The sequence below is a fragment of the Solenopsis invicta genome, chromosome 9 (genome assembly GCF_016802725.1).
Source record: "Solenopsis invicta isolate M01_SB chromosome 9, UNIL_Sinv_3.0, whole genome shotgun sequence".
NCBI classification, from domain to species: Eukaryota; Metazoa; Arthropoda; class Insecta; order Hymenoptera; family Formicidae; genus Solenopsis; species Solenopsis invicta.
In genome coordinates, this window is record NC_052672.1 from 8070390 (window position 1) to 8092877 (window position 22488).

At 27.9% G+C, this 22488-nt stretch overlaps 2 protein-coding genes across 7 annotated transcripts in view; both read left to right on the forward strand.

The window, feature by feature from the left end:
* LOC105194038 (receptor-type tyrosine-protein phosphatase mu) overlaps positions 1-1733 on the forward strand; it is a 34289-nt gene extending 32556 nt beyond the window's left edge. For 5 of the 6 annotated variants that reach the window (XM_039453461.1, XM_026138173.2, XM_039453459.1 and 2 more), the window contains 2 exons: positions 184-319; positions 623-1733. In XM_039453461.1, coding sequence (XP_039309395.1) covers positions 184-319; positions 623-697 — 211 coding nt within the window. In that variant the 3' untranslated portion in view covers positions 698-1733. Of the gene's footprint in view, positions 1-183; positions 320-622 lie in introns of those variants that run through there. The other variant, XM_039453462.1, reaches the window with a different exon arrangement.
* A 113-nt stretch (positions 1734-1846) lies between these two features.
* LOC105198973 (receptor-type tyrosine-protein phosphatase F) lies at positions 1847-21839 on the forward strand. The gene is made up of 31 exons (XM_039453465.1): positions 1847-3089; positions 3345-3497; positions 3943-4220; positions 4600-4798; positions 4959-5315; positions 5469-5615; positions 5729-5881; positions 5962-6114; positions 6209-6333; positions 6553-6727; positions 6970-7037; positions 7727-7928; positions 8059-8177; positions 9850-10045; positions 11457-11765; positions 11841-12103; positions 13559-13634; positions 13971-14509; positions 15343-15599; positions 16775-17009; positions 17391-17462; positions 17584-17718; positions 17791-17931; positions 17996-18190; positions 18319-18512; positions 18601-18641; positions 18883-19097; positions 19852-19980; positions 20057-20211; positions 20974-21109; positions 21455-21839. The coding sequence occupies exons 1-31, from the start codon at positions 2858-2860 to the stop codon at positions 21497-21499; spliced, it is 5694 nt and encodes a 1897-aa protein (XP_039309399.1). The 5' UTR covers positions 1847-2857; the 3' UTR covers positions 21500-21839.
* Positions 21840-22488: the final 649 nt, after the last annotated feature.

The window sequence follows — 22488 nt, forward strand, 5'->3', positions numbered from 1 at the left end:
TCATCTCTGTTTTAAGTAATATAAATTTTTATATATTTTACTTGTGTTTTAGTTCTCTTATTTTTTAAATAATCAATTCAGAAGTAAATTATGGTAACAATTATTTCAATTACTTATTTGATTCTAAACTTATTTTTAAATCAATGTTACGCAAAACGTTAAAAAAGTAAAACATTCTTTCAGTGACGGAGTAACTGGATGTGGTCTGTATCTAGCATTGAGTTTCTTGATAGAACGAATGGCTGTCGAAAACGAATGTGACGTTTATTTAGCAGTGCGAGCTGTCAAACGATCAAGAACAAATTTTGTTAGTTCTCTGGTAATGTATCAATTTCATAAAAACAAAAGGGAATATTCATAAGAATTTTATCGATACAAAATTGTAGTCATCTTTCCCGTGACACAAACGAGATTATAAAGCTAGTATTCATAGTTGATTCTTATATTTAATGCTTAAAAAATACTATCTTAAGATATCATTAATCAATCACAGAGACGAATTATTATCTTTAGACATTGCTTGACGATTTTAAAATAAAATTCGATGAATACTAACCTATTAGAAAACTTCAAAAATATATAAATGGTTAAAAAGTACTTACAAATTTTATTTAATATTTAGGAACATCTGGAATATCTATACGATGCCGCGGTGACATATACGGAGTTTTTCGAAGGCTATGCGAATTTTGGGTAAAGCAAGAATAATCAAGCTATATTCTTGCATACACATACAGCGGTGCTGCGACATAACATCATGTACAAATCATGCAAATATCCATAATGAAATATCTCGTATTGCAAAGAAAGTAAAACAAAATATCGTCCAAGATTTTCATTAACAACTACAGAGATTTAATCGTACTACTGCGACATCAAAATCATAATAAAGAAACAAAATCTGCTTGAGAAAAAATCCATCATGAAAAAAACAGCTGTTTTAGCTATATTTGAATTATTTTTAAAAAATTAACATTTATTAACTAATAATAATCAATTATTGATATCGTCTATACTCATTGTATAATTTATTAGAATTAAGGAAAAGCAATTACATTTATTAATACACTGTTTCACATAAGAATTGTTTGCGAAATACTTAAACTTGAAGCAATAATTAAATAAGTACTTTAGCTTTTACAAATTTAAAAAAATAATTTTAACTATATAAAAAAAATTGTAAACAAAGAAGACAAATATTGTATTTCACAAAAGCATATATGTATAAAGTGTATGTAAATTTTACAAATTTTTGTTTTTTTTGGCAAGCTTATCAATGCAATATTGGCAATGTTGAAACGATTGTGTTTGATATTTTTTCTTATGTCGAGAATGTTTTCGATTAATCAACTTCAGAACATTTTCGATTATTGCATTTCAATAGCGGACGACAAGATGAACGACCACTCGCGAGCAATATTTGAATAACAACCGAACTAACAATAAGATTAGTATTCATTGAAATTAGTATGAAATCCTTACAGCCCTGCATACTTTCCTTAAAATCGTCTTGCAGTGAAAAGAATAGCAGAGAAAAGCGCAAAAAAATTAATGCGTTAAATGTCGTTAATGTCAACGATGGCTGCAATGCTGGTGAGAGATGGCAGATAATTGAATAGAGTTAAATAGTTAGATAAAATAAGATCATTTTCATGTACAAGGTTTTAACAATAGTAGTTTGTTCAAAATGTAATTTTGGGTTTTACTATCATTGAAAATTTGTCGCAAACCATTCTTCGGGAATCCTTGAATTACTTTTTCCTTACATGCCTGACACATTTAAATGTAACATATCCCAAACAACAAAATCTAAAATTTATAAGACGTCTTTAAGATTGCTTTTAAAAATGTATTTGAATAAAGACTTCTTTTAGATGACTAAAGATGTCTTACGAGTCAATTAGACTTCATGTTATCTGACTCTGTTACCGCAAACTTCCTTTTCATCGGTTTTGGTCCAACATTACTGTTGCCTAATCTTGATAGTATGAAAACAGACACAGTGCGAAACGTTTCTATAAAAATATAAGTCTGTATTACTTCCTTATTAAGCCGTGTAGTGCAAGTTGTCTCCGCGCACATGAGAGTGATTCGTATATACATTACAAATTTATTCGATACACAAATTAACCCTTGATACACATAGATGTCAAACTCTCCGCAATGACAATAGCACACGAAGTAAGAATAGCGGGAGAACCAATCAGCATTACGAAAAGTTGATAGCGTATTCCTCATATGCGTTTTTATGTAAATACATGCCATCTCATTTGATGACCTATAACACTGCAGTTATCGACAGACTTTTGCGTCAGGCTCTGTTCGAATTTGATAGTAGATTATGACTACTGATATTTGATTATGAGGATATGTAATATTTATTCTATTATATTCAGAGAAAGGAAGTAACAAATTACAAGTAATGAGCCATCATTATTTATTCTTTGATACTAAATATTTTATAACGGCGTTAAAATTTGTAATAACGTTAATGGTAATTAGTAAAAGCTTTGAAATAGTCACTTGTAATAAGTAACTCATTACCATTACATATTATACATTGCAAAAGTAATTAATTAGATGACTTGTTACATAAAAAATACAAATAACATGATACTATGCATTACATTGACACGTAAAAAATAAAGTTAATAAATTTGGCACTGTAAGATGTAATAATAACAAATTATTTATTAAAAATGACTACTCAAATCATGATTTTATCATTACCGTTATGAAAAAGTAATAGTGATGATAACGTTAATTGTAACATTTCCTAATAATGATTGTTTTATTTTATTCACCTTGATTCTGATAATCGTTACCCTTAGAAGCAGTTCGTGTGTTTTTATTGACAATGAAAAAAGCAACATTGAATACGTTAATGTTCTTCATCTTCGCAAGTGATGTGCTACATATTTTCGGAAAAGTAACCGTATTGCGTGGGCCGTTAATGTCTGGGTCCGATAACGTAAAAATGATATGCCTCTCAGAGGATGATGGCGGTGCTCTTGTGTGGAACAAAGATTGGAATGAACGAAACTGTCCAAAGAACTGTACAAGAATGCTTGATAGATCCACCTTTGATGGTAAGTCAAACATCAAAGATAAAGTAAATATTTTTACAACTTACTTGCAAGATCAAAATACGAGTATGTACTTGCAAGGCCAAAAAAATTTTTTTTTTCTTTTATATACCATATATGTATTTTAGAAGTCTTATCCTAAAAATTTTTATTGAAAAGTTAATATTTACTTACTATCGACTAAATAAACTTACTCACAAAATATTCTCACATTTATTTGTAACAGCAAACTGATCATAAAGATACTTATTATTTCAGATTTTCATGATATAAATAATTTCGAAAATGATGAACTAGATTGCAAAATGAACACAAATGAAAATTGTTTGAAGTCATGGATAAAAGACGGGTGGAACATTACAAATTCTTTTGAAACACCTATGGGTCCAGTATTTGATCGACGATGGGAAAGTAAGAATCTGCATTTGGATAAAAAATTGTGATATACAAATTGTTATACCCGGTGTTGACATTCCGGCGTGTGAACGGTTAAGAGAATCGATGTGGGACGATCGGTGATTGACGTGTGAATACATTAATGTCCTTGCCCCGTTTCGTTTTACGCTTTGAAATTAAAAGCTAATACTAAACTAAAGCAGCTGTGTCATTTCTTGTGCGCGAGTTAGCTTGTGAGCGAGTAAACCTTCCCGGTCATAACAATATATAAAGGCTACATTCTCTAAAACTACAGTGATTAAAACACCGTATATACTATAGATTTTTGTAACTATAGGTATAGATTACTACAGTTTTAGAATACAGCTAAAATTCATTACAATAGTACAAACAAAATTATATTTTTATAACAACTTCAAGAAACATATAATATTAAAATAATAAATATTAAAATTTTCAGAATTTAAAGAGTACGAAATAGTTAACAATATACATACAACAGAATTGGATTTTACTACCGACGTAAAGCTTTCTTTTTCAATTCGGTCCAAAGAATCGGAAATATTTATTTGCAGCCGTAAAGGCAGATATTCTCTCCCAGATGATTTTTGCTATTCGATCCTAATAAAAACTTCGAGCGGATATGTTAACAAAGATTCCATATTCTTGAAAAAGTGTGCAGAGAAAATGAACAAATTTTTATACGGCAGTTGTCATGTATCTTCAAGATACTTTGAGGTAAATAGATATACAAAATGAGCGATTTTTCATTTTAGTATAGTAGAATCTTTTTAGTATGATAGAGTAGGTTTGTTCGCGTCGCATGCTCCAAGAGGACTTGGATCACTTGGATCACTTTTATCACCAATTACAACATTAGTTGTAATCAGTTGAATCTATTGGAGCGCGATGGAGTAAGAAGTATGTTAGAGAATGCAACGCAAATAAACCTCATATTTGAAGTATATTCCGAAAGAAGAGATAAATTTAAGATCTTTACGTTTCATATCATTTACTGCATTATCCTTTTATGTAAAGAACCTTTAAAATCAAAATTCGCAAAAATTGTTGTAAGATCTCTTATACTGCATTTAAAATTACTTAATCATTAATACAGAACGAAGCACTGCACGAAGAACATAATCAATGGCAAACGTTTGTGATTACATGGAATGATAAAATGCAAGAGATAAAAGTCTATAATAATACTAATGAGATTTTGACATATACAGACGAAGAAAAACTATCATACCCAAACAATAATTATTACATAGACATCGGAAGCTCTAAAAAGATGTACTTGCGATTTCATGAATGTAAGTACAAACAATTTAATAATAAGTTTCTGTTAATCAAAAAATCAACTTACATTAAATATTAATAAATGAGTAACAAAAACATTAAACATTACATTACATTAAATATTATAAAGAAGTAACCAAAAAGTAATTTTATTCAAAATCATTTTTGTTTCAGATGACTTTTTGCATACGACAATTGAAAGTGCAATTTTAACAAGTCCAATTTTTCAAGTTCATAATGAAGTGATATGTGTACAACTATTAGTTGGCCTTTGCGTTGAATGCGATGCACAAATAGTGTTGCGTAATTCCACGAACGATGCAGTATTAGCAAATGCAACAGTAAAAGGCTCAACGAAAAAAGCGGATCATGGCTTACCTATGTGGCAATCTGTCACTATCAAAAAAAAATTATCCAATACGGAATATAATGCTTATAATGGGATTACGATTCGATTGATTCCTAAACTCAGTAATCACAGCTTAAATCCGTTGTGGGCAATAGCTAACGTTCGTCAATGTCCTCCAATTGGTGGGAATCTAGTTTTTATTTTCTGATTATTTATATTCAAAATCTCCTTAATATTGTACCAATTACGTACTAAACACGTTCCTCAACCAACTACGAAAGCTTTTTAATAAAATAATTTAATTTGTATGTACAGCCGTATTTTATTATTTTTAGAAACTTTACGGCAAAGTATTAAAATTATTAGTAAACCTTGGTTAAAGTCACCGGATCGTTATTCGAATGAGACGTGTCAAAAATTGTTTTATGATAAACACGCTATTGTGAATCCTTTTTTTGAAGTCACACCAGATGTAAATCTAGGTAATTATTATCAAGTATATATAAAACACATTATACAATTAGAAAATGTTGTACATTAATGTTAACTAACAAGTTAAAAAATTATTTCAAAGCACATGTAATTTTTTTCGCAGACGAAAACTGTTCTCAAGGAAAAATTGGACCAAAATGTTCGATTTCCTGTGAATCTGATCTAAATACTAACGTTGAGTGTAAAGGAATCAAAATTTGTTATGAAAACGGTTGCACATGTCCTCCGGGTTTCGTAGGAAAAAACTGTTCTACACGTAAATAATTATCTAATATAATAGCATTATTTTTACTTTTATGTGTGAAACTTTTAAATATATAAAATTTGAGTTTCCAGCTTGTGAATCAAACAAATATGGACATGGCTGCAAAAAGACATGTGGCTCGTGCCTATATAAAAATAAAGGAGAGTGTAACAAAGCAACGGGAATTTGTACTAATGGTTGCGACAATTCTAAAAAAATATATTTGCCATCTTTATGTCAAATAAGTAATAATTTTTTACGTAGCTTGCTGCATTTAAAATTACTAAATATGTGTTGCCGATTAGATAAAAGTGTAAAAATCTATCAATTATTTTACAGTTGTAGATAAACCCAATACACCTACAATAGTTTCAACAAACGAAACAACTATTTGGGCAGTTACTTCTATACCATGGAAAGAAGAATACGAAGGAAAATCGATTCTTTATTCTTTTGTCATTCAGGTAACATTTAATGTTTTTATTTTTAATGCTGTTTAAAATAATATGATTTATTATTTAAATTATTGGTCATTATACAAAATTTGTGTCGATAATCCTTAAATATCTATATACTCTTAAAAATCTCTAAATATTATATCTATATATTCCAATCAATAACAAAATAAAAGGAAGAGATTAATTTAATAATAAATAATAAATACATTTTATGATTTCTTCTAGGGACACTACAAATACGATGAACGACAATGGAAAAAATTGTTTCGAAATATGACACAAGTAACAGAATATTTTGTGAACATGGAGCCTGGTGTTACTTATCAGGTTGGTTTCAGCTTAAATATTAATGGTCTGAAACTATACAGTGATTGGCAATTAGCCGAGACTAAGTGCAATTGTAAGTTAATATCAATTATATTTATACAATGATTTTATTAGGTACAATATAATATGTTATTAACTCATTAATAATTCTAATAACAGTTACCTCATAATTTATCTTTACTAAAGGAATTATTTTAAATAGAGTATAAGTTAAAATTTTAGTAAAAATAATTATCATATTCAAATAAAATTCTAGTTTTTTAGCTAATTTAATGGCTCATTTTGTATAATAATTCTTTTTGCTTAATGATGTAGTTATTGAAGAATTCGATGTAACACCTGAAAGCAACAGCTTAATAATAGACTGGCGAATCAATCCAAATGTATGTAAATATTTTATGTTTTATTTTTGGTTTAGATTTTCTTTTAATTTTTACGTAAAATAGCATTTATACATTTTATCATATAGGGTAAACTGAGGCAAATCGGATCAAGAGCGAATCAGACAATCATAAATTTTAAACAGTTATGAGTTTCTTACTTTGTACGATTTATTTTATTATGCTAATTATTTTCCTCTATAGAAGAAACAACAGACAACAATTCTGTATTGCGTGTGATTCAGTGTATCAATGGTAGAAGCACGTAGTTTCTGAGTGCGCAAAGAAATTTTGTGTCTCATATAAAAGCACTTCTGTGAGTTTGAATGAAAAGGATTAATAGGCTCTTTCCAAAAGTTTATTCAATTATTTTTATTTTTTTTTTTAGATTTTATTTCTTTTAAACTGGTAATCCGCTTTGCCCCCAATAATGCGTTGAATCGGAAAATTTGTTTTTTTTTTCTTTTTTTACTTGTACAGTAAGAAATATCATATTTATTTATTATTTTTTGTGAAACTCAAACCAAAAATGTAAAGATTAAGAATTTATAGTAAAACTTAATAACGAAATTAATACTTTACTTTTTTTACCTATTATTTTATCTTTCATTACCTAAGAAACATTGATCCAATTCGTTTTGGTGTACTTTAGTGTAAAAAACAATCTTATATTTGGTTTTTTTTTACCACAGCAATTAAGTTCATGTCCAGCAAATTGGTATCATCTGGATATTTTCCATGCAAATTCAAACGACGTAATTGTTTCCGAATCAGTTCCAACTTTTCCATATTATAACAAATTACAAAGCCTGCCGTCATACACTCTTTTTATTGTGACCATATCTCATAAAAGTCACAAGATATTTTCTCAGGAAGTTCGCACGCTTGAAGGAGGTGAGTTCAAATAAATTTTAAAAGTATGTAGAGTAAAAGGTTTGAATATACTTATGCTTCTTTACATATACAATATTATACTTTGATTATAAATGTTTTTTATTTATAATCTATATATAAATATCAACAGTTCCATTTAGAGTAGTAGAGCTTCGAAGTACGTTACCAACTAGTACACAAGTCACTCTAACTTGGAGACCTCCCTATCAACCGAATGGAAAAATAGTAAAATATGAAGTAATTTTAAAGGTAATAAAATTGTAGGTACATGACAAAATTACATGGAAAAATAATCATAACTGTATTAATAAGATATGTTTGGTTAAACAAATATTGATAAAAATAAATTGAATTTCTGTTACAATCAAATAGTTTTATATGCAAAAAACTTGTGATGTAGTGGGTAAATCAGCCATTTTTTATAAAAATTTGCTTAAAAGTTTAATAACTGTATATTATTTTATGGTTTACTATAATATGTTATAATATTATTCAAGTTGATCCTAATTATAAAAAGAAACGAAAAAAATCTATAGGAAAAGACAAATGCATATCGATCTTTTGGAACAGGTATACGTTTTATAAATAATATAGTTATTAAATAAAGCCCACTTATATATTCATTGCCACGGCCATTGTCATTTGTCTGTTATACGTGTATATGCGGCTTGCAATAGAGGATAACAAATTTCACTAGATTTTGAGAAGTTAAAATTGCATTGAAATAGCCAAGAATTTTTAAAGTAAAAGGATTAATCACAAATAAATTAACAGATAATTGATGTTTAACAGTAGAATAGACTATAAGATATTTTGTTTTTGTAATTAATAATTATTTTAAATGTAATTTGGAAAATGTTTAAATTTTTTCAATTTTTAATTTACTTTTTATTTGGGCCTTATAAAAAATGCTAGCATTTTATAAGAACCAATGTAACATTAAAAAAATTCCTTTTTGTTTATTTAAAAATGTTCTATACATATAAACAATTTTATTTTGCTGAGTGATTGAAATAAACATTTTATTTTCACTTTGTTTACTTTTTACTTTAACATCTTGATAAATAGAGTTCATAAAAAATAAAATAAGTTAGGCGGGCCCCATTCGAGTCAGATATTAGATGATGGTTGTACAGTTATATTTTTCGCATATATGTATACTATAATAAAAAATTCCATTGTAAGTACCTAACATTGGGTTCATTGCGGAACGCAAATGAGAGATTTATCTTAACAATAGAAGAGAAGAGAATAATATGATACCAATTTTTTTTATTAAATAACTTTATTAATAATTAATATTTTATTAATAAAATAATTCCGTAAACAATTGTTGGAATTTGTTATAACGGAGATAGTAAGGGTTGTTTAACGTTCACAATACTATCTCTTCCTATATAATTTTTAATTTTATTATAATTTCAAGCTAATCAGAATTATTCTATGAATCTAATAATTCCTACAACAATTCTGATTTGTTTTGAACAATCATGTGCGCTGATCAAATCTACTATACAAATTTCCAATTAATATAACTACTTAGTTTTTTTTTATTCAGAATTAGATGCATGCAATAAAATTTGTCGGATTATTTTAATAAAAATGAATGAATTGTTCATATTTCACCAATCCATCGCATTGTTATATCTATATTTTAGAATTTTTAAGTAATCAGTTAATTCTTTTTTTTTTAGTATGATTATTAAATAAAATTAATTAAAATTGTTCAATTTCATAAACTCGTCTATCTTACATTTAATAGAATTTTATAATATCCAAAATAACGTGATATATTATCAACATCGAATGCACATAATTTCAACTATTTTAAATATTAGATTTATAATATTACTTTATAATATTACTTTATAATATCACTTTATTTTAATATGTTGCAACTTATTATGGTTTGTATTTTCAGGTTGTGGAGTATTATGGTTGTAAACATTTAAAGTTATTTACACCAGATAATCACATCATTACAAATTCTACATCAGAGCAAACAATTACATTTGCGAATTTACATCCATATGCTTCTTATAGCGCGCAAGTTATAGCTCATAATACACGTCATTTCAGCACAGCCAAGGAGATAATTTTTAACACAACACAATCTGGTATACATACATTGTATTATTTACAAGAATCATTATTACAGATAGAAATAATGCCAATTATATTAGTTAGTGAATTAATTACACTGGGCAATGTGGTTTTATTGTTTAAATAAAATTTATCATTCTCTTTGCATTTTTGCGCGCTGAATGCAAATCCGGCAAGCAAATTGTTCCATAATGTAAAGTTTTTGAAAAAAGTGATGTTAAAAGTGTAAAAAATAATGATCTTTTTTGACACCTTTACTTTTCTCAAAAATCACAGGTCTCAAAAAAGGAGCAATTTACTTGCCGGATTCGTATTTAGGATGCTAAAATACATAGAAAATAATAAATTTTATTCAAACAACAGAAAAGAAGTCTAAAAACAGCTTTCTGTGTTATTTATCAACTTCTAATAACATTTTTATTAATACGTCTCATATGTCAAGGACATAAGATATTAAATTTATTTATAGAACCTTATTTCAACTAAGAGAAAAAATGAAAAATACCTTCAAAAATTTAAAGTTTTGAGTTAATAGAAGTCGGTGTGTTATTTATACGCAAGTAGAGGAAAAGGTGGTATTAACCTCATCCATATATATGTATGTATTATAAGCACTGACTTTGTTAATAATTAATATTTAAATTGAAAACTTAATAATTATATTCATCAAATTGTTCTTCGATAGATTCTATATTCATAATTATAGCATATTTCTTATATTGAATATTATTTTGAAAAATGTAGCTACATTGTATTATAAGTTGGAAAGAAACAAAAGTGGTAATGTCTCATCATAAAAAAAAATTTAAAAGATTGGTTTTAATTTGAAAAAGTGGCTTGTTATTATTTATAACAATACACTAAATATTCTGTTATAAATAATAAAGAGATACCAAAAGAGCTTAAACAAATAGTTACTCTCACATCGCAAATATATATAAACTGTGGTCTCAATAATAAAACTTTCCGTGAAAAGTGATGGAAATTTCAAACAATAAAACTTACAATTAGTCAAAACTTGAACGGATTACATCGTTCTGAAAAAATTAAAATGATAAGTTGATACGATGACTTTTCATTTAAGTGTCGATTAAGTTTTTATTATTTAATTTCTATATTTATACGCTAAATTATTTACTTTTACTGAAATCTACGATATCATATCTAACTGTTAGTTTTAATGAATATACTAATCTATTTTACTGAGAATGGTCAAAATTTTGAGCCAAAAAATATAAACGATTTTTCAATATAAATGTTTTATATTTTAATTAAGATTTATTGCGCAAATTAAGATTTATTGCATAAACACCGTGCTGACTCCTATTAAACCATTTTTTTTTTACTAGTTGTCATTTTTTAGAATACATACATAATATTTTAAAAGAAACATGTTAGAAATAACAGTGATTAATCGTTTTATAGAGGTACCATTAGAAGTATTTAGTCAGTTAAAAGTACAAGATTGGAAACTGTCATGGCAGCCGCCGGAAGATTGCACAACAATTTCTGGACCAATGAAAGCCAAGATAAAGATACGCGGAATTAGTGATGCTGTTAAATCTTTCAACGTTATCCAAACAACTTCCTTCAATTTTCTCAATTTAGATAAATTAAATCAGAAATTAAATGGTGCCGAACGATATATGGCAAAGATATACGTAATAAGAGATTATTCAAAAAAAGAAAATGCTTCCGCTTATCAGAAATATGAATTTGAAACTCCACCGACAGGTAAACCTTGATGGTATTATTATTGCACGATTGATAACCTTTTTTACACAATTATTAACATAATCAAAATAACAGCTCCACCCAAAGTAACCAATTTAGAGGTTGTCGAAATTGATACTCGTCAAACTCCTGCCTTGATATATTTGAGATGGCAAAGTCCAGTTCCACCTCTCAACGGAAAATTGCGTAATTATGGTGTTAAGTTATGTGACAAATATGAAGAATGCTCACATATTAACGTTTCATTGAATGAAACTTGTGATTTATGGGATGATTATATATGTAAAATTGTGCAAAACAATATTCTACACTATTCTATGTTTACTAAAACAATTCAGGTAAAATAACAGAGGAAGGCCGCTAATACCAATGTAAATCTTCTAAAACAATATCTTTTATTGTCTAATTAAGGAAATAAGATATAAATGTAAGAATGATAGGAAACGGAATGACATGTAAGCGCGTGGTAGAGTATCGGTAAGGGGGGCGTAGAACGTAAGATTAGTATTGGGTGTGGATGAATGAGTGGTTAAGGAACGATTGCAAACCAAGTCCCCTTCTCGGCAATGTAAGCTTGAAGAAAAATAAATTATATATAATATCTTTTATTGTCTGAAAATAAACATTACATTTTATTAATAGTGATGGAAATATAATCTACTGAGATAAATAAAGAAATGAAAGTTTATAATTCATACATCCATGACTTGTTTCTGTTATATAAAATACGTAAAAAACAAATTTGTTAAATGTATATTTTTATAATATTCTCATCATTTTCTTTAGTAGTTTAAACAATAGTGAGTAAAAAGGAAAAACATGGGTCGAAAAATATGTGTAAGGTAGTGAAATACTATGGAATCTTGTATAATTCTCGTTGAATTTTAAGAACAATGTTAGAATTATTTTGTTATGGTCGATTTAGATATTGTAGAAATTAGAATGATATTTCGTTATTAATACTCATAGCATTTTAAAAAAGTTAAATTTCACAATAGCAATTTTTATTGATTGGTACTCTTTATGTAATTTTGAGAAGTATGTTAGATATTAATTTTTTAAATTTGGTCTAGCTTGAAAGACTTGAATGCGTGCGTGCGTGCGTGCGTGCGTGCGTGCGTGCGTGCGTGCGTGCGTATGTGTGTGTTTGTGTGTGTGTGTGTAAATTTCAAATAAAGCAATTGAATTTAATGTGTGTATAAATTTGGCATATGGATTATATTATATAAGAGGAAGTTATTTTTTAGATGTGAGTCATTTGCATTACGAGCGTAAGACCACTCTTGTGACTTTACAATTTTACAGTGGATAATGTTGCATAATGCTTTTTAGCTGTAAAGAATTTATTTTAAAGTCATTTTTTAAATAACAGAAATTACTAATAAAAAATTTTTTTTTAATAAAATGTGTTTTATTAAATATTTATAAAACCTCACTGCATTATGTGTAAAATTTACGAATTATCATTAATATGTAATTTTTTTAGAATTAAATGGCCTTTTATAACGTTAGAATTCTATGATTCCTCTGCTCACAAGCGTATACTCTTTTTTTATATCGTTTGATATAACACGATTGTATTCACATTTATTAGTTATTATTTTTAAAGTGTTTATTTAAAAAATATAATCCAAAAGCAAAGTGGTATGTTAGCATCGGCGATCTTCCTCTATTAAATTTCATAATACTTTCCATACATCAAGTAAACGTAAATAATAAATGTAATGTAAAATAAGCAACACAAATTAAGAGAGGTAGGTAAAACTTACTATAATACAAAATATATATTATAGGTTTTTGCATACAATGTGAACGTTACTGAGAAAGGACTTCCGGTTTCCGTGACTGACGATATGCTTCATAATACAAGTAAAATTTCAAGCTTAATAAATAATTTATAAACTGAATATATTATGAACTTTTAAATTCAAAATTAATCATAATTGATATAATAAGTTAATGTTGCATATTATTATATATTACCAGGTTTTCCTCCCTTTCTTTTGTTGTGACTAACATCTTTTTACTATAAATATTAACTTATTTTAAAAAACAATTTTCCTTTATTGTCATTATAATGCTCAATCTATATTGTGTTTAATAAATAACTATTTAATAGTTTCTTATAATATATTCACAATAAATTGTATCAATATAAATATTTTTCCAAAATGATACAAATTATAATCAAATTTTACATTTTAGTGCCGGATGAACCTGCGAATTATACTTTTACGATCAGCAATAACAGTGTGATTGATCTAAACTGGCTTCATCCCTGGAAGACAGGTGATCATCTTGAATATTTTAGCATTCAAATACAAGTAATCTCTTCAAATCTGAGGCTTTTCCAGTCATTCGAGAACGAAACAATAAAATATCCGGTGACACAATACAGACGTAAATACAGCAAACGTTTGTATTTTTTCCCATCGACACGGTACAAGATCCATATTGAGGCTATAACAATTGCAAATAAATCTAATAGCACAAAATTTGTGGAAATTAATACACCTTCAGCCATAGATTTTGATGGCATTCTAGAAGTCATTAATGATGATTCGAGTTCCACAATATTAATAAATATACCATCAGTTTCAAACGATACTCAAGACAGTATGTTGTACATCATAATAAAAGGCTCTAATTATACTTGCGAACAATTTTCGGAAATATCGGAAGATTTACGAGCGCTAGCAAGCGTGAAGACAAATGAAATGGCTTGGCAAGTTGCTGAAGTTTCGGTAAGAATACAAAATAATTGTAAATTCTCTTTCTCTCTCTCTCTCTCTCTCTCTCTCTCTCTCTATATATATATATATATATATATATATATATAGAAAAGAAAAAAATGTGTACATGTATATATATGTAAAAGTAAGAGTGGGATAAGTCGCGCAGATAAAATCTTTTCGTAAAACAAAAAATGCCGTGGAAAGATAATTTAATTCCCTCCATTTCTGCTTGAAACCATTTTGACGTATCTCTCATCTGTGTTGAATTATAATGGGCAATGTAAAAAAGCTTTTTCCAGTCCGATTTGAAACTATTGGTTTCAGAACAAATCAACCCACGATGAAGCCGTTTCTTCGTCAAAGATTTAATGTTATGAGTCATGACTCACCGTGGTAGGGTCGCGAATCGATTTTTGGTAAGGGCAAAAAATTTTTCAACTATGATAGAAACTGAAATTGAATTTCGCAATAAACTATAATTGTATATTAAAGTCCTTATATAATACATGAGAGTGATTTGTGTCGATATAAATATAATATTAAAAATATTCAATAGAAGTAGAAAATAAATGCATTCTTCACACATTACACAATGCTACATATTTTTAAGAAATAGATTTATAAAATTAAAAAAATAAGAGTGAAATAATGTAAACAAATAATTTAATTCCTCTATTCGCTTTCTCATAATCTCTGAAGCTAGATTGGTCGCGGATGTTTGGCATTTTAATAGATGGGTCACATAAGTTTAAAAAACTCTGATCTAAATAATTATTTAGATAATTTTATACAGATAATGATTATTGTTCAGAATCAAATATCTTTGCTTTTGATTGTGATAGACAAAAGAGTTAGCACCAGGAGTATTCAGGGTTGGTGACAATAAAACATACGGCAATGGGATCAATTGCCCATTAAAACCTGATTTTTATGAGATAGTGGTTATTATAACCGAACAAAATTCAAATAGGTCAATTATGCTTTCAAAGTCGATTCACATCAATAACATTTCACCAATGTTTTATAAAGCGTGGCTAATTACCGTATCCATTATATTATTCTTCATCCTGGCATCAACAGCATCCTATTTGTACCAAAGGTATAATATCTTATGTTATATATTTTGGAAATTAGTAATATTATTCTTATTTCTGTTTATTAATATCTGGTGTAAGCGTTTTACATACACTCTTTGACAAATGAGTTACGCACAAACATAATCCATTTTCCCACTTTATTTTCTATTGTAGATGTACCTTGAAGGAAAATCAACTTAGGAAAATAAAAGTAAAAATTTCCGTTTAAATAATCTTTAAAAGATTAAAACTTATTTATAAGTTTGATGTACGCATAAGCTGTACAAAATAATGAGGTCAAAAGTAAGTAAATGTTAGGTGGAAATAAAAATGTTATACAGGGTGTTCGTCCATAAATGTCCGAGCAGATATCTCGTAACTGATTGAAGAAAGTATAATAACAAAAATTGATATGGCTCTTAGTCGGCTACAAAATGCACGTAAATAAATGCGTTTTACTCATAACCTTTTCGAATTATGAAGATCAACGTAGATTTTTTAAATGGGTAGAATATATCATTTTTTTACATATTTACATAGTAGAAGTAATTTGCAATCAAAATTATATTCAGAAATAAGTTGCTATTACGCATCGCTTACAAGATAATCGGCATGTTATCATCGGCATGCAATAAATTTTAAGTTTTAATATAGTCAATAAAAAATTTTGAAAGAATCCCGTTCAATTTATGTAAAAAAAATATTAAGAATTAATTAAATTTTCGTCAGAAAACTGTAACATAAATTTACAGATATTTTTTTATTCAAAACAAAACAAAATAAAACGTGTAAAATTTTTATTTATTCTAATTATTTTTAATTTACTTTTTATTTTTGTCATTAAATGTTGATGATATAAAGTAAAAATATTAAAAAAATACTATTTAAGATACCGGTATGCATTCAGCAACAGTTCCTATGTATGTATCATGTCAAATTAATATGACAATAATTGCGCACAGTCCGTTATCTTTTGCAATATTTTATGGATTTGATTTTGCTATGTTGCAAATTTTTAAAAAGATTTGTTGTACAAATTTTTTTTACAGAGTTATAATATTTCAAAAATGAACAATTCTATACTTGTGCGTAACCTTCTTTTGTTAAAGAATGTAGAACTTAAGCAGTTGAGAGTAAAAATTAAATTATGATAGGACACAAATTGGGTCTGCTACAATTATACATAAAATTTTTGCAGAAAAAGAGAACAACAAAATGAAGAACAAATGAACAATGGAACAGAATTAATGGAAAATTCGCATCATTATGAAAGTATACCTTCGGTGCGAGCAAGTAATCCAGAAGCGTTGGTAACTCCTACCACGCAAGACAAAGAAGAGGAGGCGGAAGTGGTATCATTGATAAAGGTGGAAGATTTTGAGAAATATGTCAAACAAGCGATACAGTCAGGATTACTGGATAAGCAATACAAAGTAAGTTCTTGACTTTCATTTTAATTGTTGAATTAAATTAAATTGTCTTCCAAAGATATTCGGAAAATTTTACAATTGTACAATTGATTTTAAATGACGTCAAGTTTCAACGAACAAAATTTTCAAATTTTGAGCAGAATAAAATTATTTTCATTACTTTAAATGGCTATGCTAGTTTATAATTATGTAACAATATGATAACAAAATTTTGCGATATTCTCTCAAAACGTTTTAAAAAAAAAACTTACCCAGTCATGTAATAGCGGCAAATTTTCGCTCAACAAATGTAGAAATCGACACAAGAATCTTATTGCGCGTAAGAAATTTGATCATGAACGGTTTATATTTATGTAGTAACGTATTAATATTAAATTAATATAGGCGACAAAACAGGTGATAAAGAAATATACGGATGACACTTCTTCCGATTACATTAACGCTACATACATCACCGTAAGTTCTGAGTCTTAGTAAGAATATCATAGCATTGAAATACCAATTGTTATACTTTTGCATCTATATGATGTTAAAACAACAATTTTTTAATTTGATTGATAATTAATTATTCTAAAAGGGTTATAAAGAAGAGATACAATATATAGCGACAAAAGAACCCGAATCAAATACTGTCATCGATTTCTGGCATATGATTTGGCAGGAAAACGTTCTTATTATTTGTATGTTGACAAACGTAGTCAAAAATGAAAAGGTAATTCTTTTGCTTGAATAAAATTAAATTCTTATCTTTTTACATAAATATCAAGTTTAATGATTTTTATAGACAAACTGCAAGCAATATTGGCCAGATATTGACAAGAAAATGAAGTACGGTGACATTATTGTATTAAATGAAAAGCAGAATATTTTTGCTGATTACTCTTTTAGAACATTCCAAGTCACTTATGGAGAGAAAACTCGAAAGGTACCAATTTTTTAAAATAACTGGACACAAAACTATTATTAAATAATATATCCATATCATATAGGTAGAACATTTACATTACACGGCTTGGCCTGACTATGACGTGCCATTAAATACACATTCAGTTGTCACATATTTAAAGAAATTGTCTGCGTTATCACCAAAAGATGGATCCGTGGTAGTTCATTGTAGTGGCGTTGAAAAAACGGGAATTATTATTTTGTGCGACATTTGTCTCCGTCGAGCAAAGGCCGAAGAGGTAATAATGAAATTTCATTTAATCATTTTTGTAGTAACGCCATTTGGATTGATTAAATAAATCAAATATTCACTTTAATATACGGATTGTTTTAATAGTCATAATTAAATTGCAAATAAAATCATCAGAAAATCGATGTGCTTGAAGTAACGGAATCCATTAGAAGCGAACGAAATAACATAGTTAATATGCAGCAATATCTCTTTGCGCATGTGGTGTTAGTAGAATGTTTGTTTTCCATTCCAACTACAGTTCCTTGTAATGAGATGTTAATTACGCGAATCAAGGAATTGAAAGAACAATCGCCGGCTCTTCAGCAAAGGTATAGCTTAGAAGTTCCATTTTAATATTTATCTTCGAGCTAATTCAGCTAATGTTAAAAAAGTTGTTTATTATTCCATAATTTTTAGATTACAGGACACTGCATGGCAAGATAAAATATTGCGACAGGGTACGTATCCCTTATTTTTGTCGGAGGGTAATCGAGCCAAAAACAGGTTTCCAGATTTGATTTCAAGTTTTTCTGCGTACATTGAATTCTAATTTATAAACCTTTAAAATACTAAGTTTTGACTATTTCTGTGATGTGCAGATCATAAAATTAAACTAGTATTTTGTGTAGTGATCAATCTTGGAGATAATATTCTAGAATCTTTGAACGTATTTAGAATAAATTAATCATCTTTTTACAGATAAAATCAGTACAATATATTTGAAGAAATACCCGGCATCGGACAAGGACAACGATTATCTATCCGTCGTTTATGTAGACGGAGTAAAACATCAGAATCAGTATCTAGCTACACAGCTTCCCATACAATCGACGATTAAAACATTCTGGCAAATGATTGCCGAATACAAGGTTGAACTTATTCTCATGCTACAAACGCCAGATTTCCAGGATCCTGTACGTGCATTTTTTACATATTAATAAAAAACAAGAAAAATAAACTACATTTACAGAATATACTCTCTAAATCTACATCAATAAAATTTTACTTTACTGCAGTGCTAAAATTATCATCAGTAACTAATTATAATAGTCATTTAGCAATTTCAAATGAGAACGGGTTCTTCTCACTAAATTGTAGTATTTCACCGAAAGACTGTGCATATACTATTGATTGATGTAGTTATGAGTTTAAAAATCATACTATTCACTATTTTTCAGTGGGTAATACACTGGTTCCGATTTAGAAAGTAAATTATAAACTTATGGCAAATATTACGGTCATTTTTTAATATTTTTGAATTTATGTGCAATTATTTAGATAAAATAAATCAACTGGATAAATGAGAAAATTTATGGAATATATCAAAGTCAAGTACGTTAAAGTTATCATAAAAAAAAATGAATCAACGTAAATATTTTCGTACGTACTGTCTAAATCGCCAATCGGAATGTATTATTTACTGAAAAACAGTCTAATTTTAATACTATATTTATAAATATAACTATATCAGTCAGTGATATATGCATTTCACAGATTTTAGTCAGTAAGAGTATCTTCTTCATAATTAGAGTCATTGTAGGACACTGAATAATTATTACTATTGTACTGGAAGTAACACTTGCAGTTATAACTACTGCAAATCAGTAAAATTTTACTGTTTTATATTTAGAAAGTAAAAATGATTATCAATCTTTAAACTTTTTTTAGGCTTGCTGTAAGATCGCTCCTACAAGCGGTGAGATTAAACCAATCCCATATTTGCATATTACTGCGAAAGAAGTCGTGAAAGAAAAATATTATACATCACAAAAATTATTGCTCGTTGATAATTCCGAGGTACATCAAATCAATACCATAACTTTACAGTTTCTATTTGCTTTTACCTACTCTACGTGATGATCCTTTGTCGCAGGAACCTCCAAGAAAACAATATGTGACTATAATGTGTTTAACGGAATGGAAACCTGGAAGAAATCAACCACTGCCCCCAGTTGGGTCGATGGTGACGTTTTGGCAAGCAGCTGAAAATATCGCGAGAGTCAGTGGACCCACTGTAACACTTTGCCAGTAAATAATAAAATATTATTTTATGTGTATAACGTAGAGATATGCAAATTTAAATCGATACGAATCAAAATCAAAGTTTGTTCGGTTCAATTTCGTTTTCCGATTCGAATAAATCGATAATCTCGAATCGTCAACGAATCGATTTTAAATCTTTCTGCTTTTAAATGTTTAATATATTAGTTTATAAAATCTGCATTTTATATTCTGTGTCTGGTGTTTATTAATAGTTTATTAATTCATAAATTTTTTGATATTTATTATAACATTCTTGTGTAACACAATTTCCTTGGTGAAACATTTTGTTAAAGTAATAATTTTCTCATTAAAAAAAAAGATTTGCAACAGTATTTATAACATATTATTATATTCAAAACAACACGTAATGTAAATTTGGGAAATGTGACTTCAATTCGATTCACATTCGAATTGGAAAGATTGTGAAGAGATTCATATATGGTTCGATATAAAAATTTCAAATTTAATTCAATTAATTTCAAGCATATTATAAAAGATTTGATTCGATTCGATCACGAAGATGTTTGATTGGCACATTATTAGTATAAAATTATTTAAATTTTGGAAAACTTTATGTTTGCTTTAAGTAATATAAATTGTTTTATATTTCATTTGAATTTTTATTCTTTTATTTTTAAATAATCAAATCAGAAGTAAATTATTGTAACAATTTTTCCAATTACCTATTTGATTCGTGTTTTCAAATCAATGTTACTCAAAACTTTCATAAGTAAAACGATCTTTCAGTGACGGAATAACTGGATGTGGTCTCTATCTAGCATTGAGTTTCTTGTTGGAACGAATGGTTGTCGAAAAAGAATGCGATGTTTATTTAGCGGTGCAATCTGTCAAACGGTCAAGAAGAGATTTTGTTTCTTTTCTGGTAATGTATCAATGTCATAATAGCAAACGGAAATATTGATAAGAATTTCATCGATACAAAATTGTAATCGATTTCCCGATGAGATAACAGATTATAGAGCTGGTATTTATAGTCAATTCTTATATTTAAGACTGGCCTAAACACTAATATCTTAATATGTCATCAACCAATCACAGAGACAAACTATTATCTTCAGACATTACTTGACGAGTTTCAAATAAGGTTTGATTATGAATACTAGTCTATTAGGAAACTTCAGAAACACATAAATGGTTAAAAAGTACTTATTTATTAATAAGTACTTTTTATTTATTATTTAAATTACTAATTTTATTTATTATTTAGGAACATCTGGAATATTTATATGATGCTGTGGAGGCTGTGTTTTAGGAGTTTTTCATAGGCTATGCGAATTTTTTGTAAAGCAAGAATAATCAAGCTATATTCTTGCATACACATACAGCAATGCTTGGACATAACATCATGCACAAATCATGTGAATATTCATAATGAAATCTCTCGCACTACGAAGAGGGTGAAACAAAGGTTGTCGAAGACTTTCTTCAATAACTACAAAGATGTAATCGTACTACCGCGACATCGAAAATCCTAGTGAATCTACCTGAGAAAAAAGTCCACCGTAAAAGAAAATAACAATGTTTTAGCTATATTTGAATTATTTTTTAAAGTTTAACTTTCTTTTTTTATTATATAACCATAATCAATTATTGATATGATACTGATTGTATAATTTACTGAAATTAAGGAAAAGCAATTATATTTCTTAATATAATGTTTCACACAAGAATTGTTTGTGAAATTCTTAAACTTGGAGCAAAAATTTAATAAATAATTTATAGTTTTTACTAATCTTAAAAAATAATTTTAAGTCCATAATAAAATTATAAACAAACAAGACAAATATTGTATTTCACAAAAGCATATATGTATAAAGTGTATGTAAATTTTACAAACTTTTTTTATTGGTAAATTTTAATTGTCGATGCAATATTGTCATTATGAAAACGACTGTGATTTGATACTTTTCCTCATGAATGTTTTTGATTAATCAACTCTAGAACATTTTCGATTAGTGCATTTCAATAGCGTGCGACAAAATAAACGATCACTCGCAAGAGATATTTGAATAACAACTAAACTAAAAAAATTAGTTTTTATTGACACTGAAATCCCTACAAACTTTCCTGAAAATCGTCTTCCAGTGAAAGGAAATGACAGAGAATAACGCAAAAAAATGACTCGCGTTAAATCTTGTTCAAGCCAAAGATAGTTGCCATCCTGGTTATGGGAGATAATTGAATAGAGTTAGATAGATAAAATAAGATGAAAAAAATAAAAATAATTATTTTTCTAACAAT

Bases quoted from the DNA above. Each gene is read 5' to 3' on its own strand.
- LOC105198973 (XM_039453465.1), top strand. From the start codon at position 2,858: ATGAAAAAAGCAACATTGAATACGTTAATGTTCTTCATCTTCGCAAGT. The intron at 19,098-19,851 runs GTACGTGCATTT...AACTTTTTTTAG, and splicing joins CGCCAGATTTCCAGGATCCT to GCTTGCTGTAAGATCGCTCC. The intron at 20,212-20,973 runs GTAAATAATAAA...ACGATCTTTCAG, and splicing joins CCCACTGTAACACTTTGCCA to TGACGGAATAACTGGATGTG.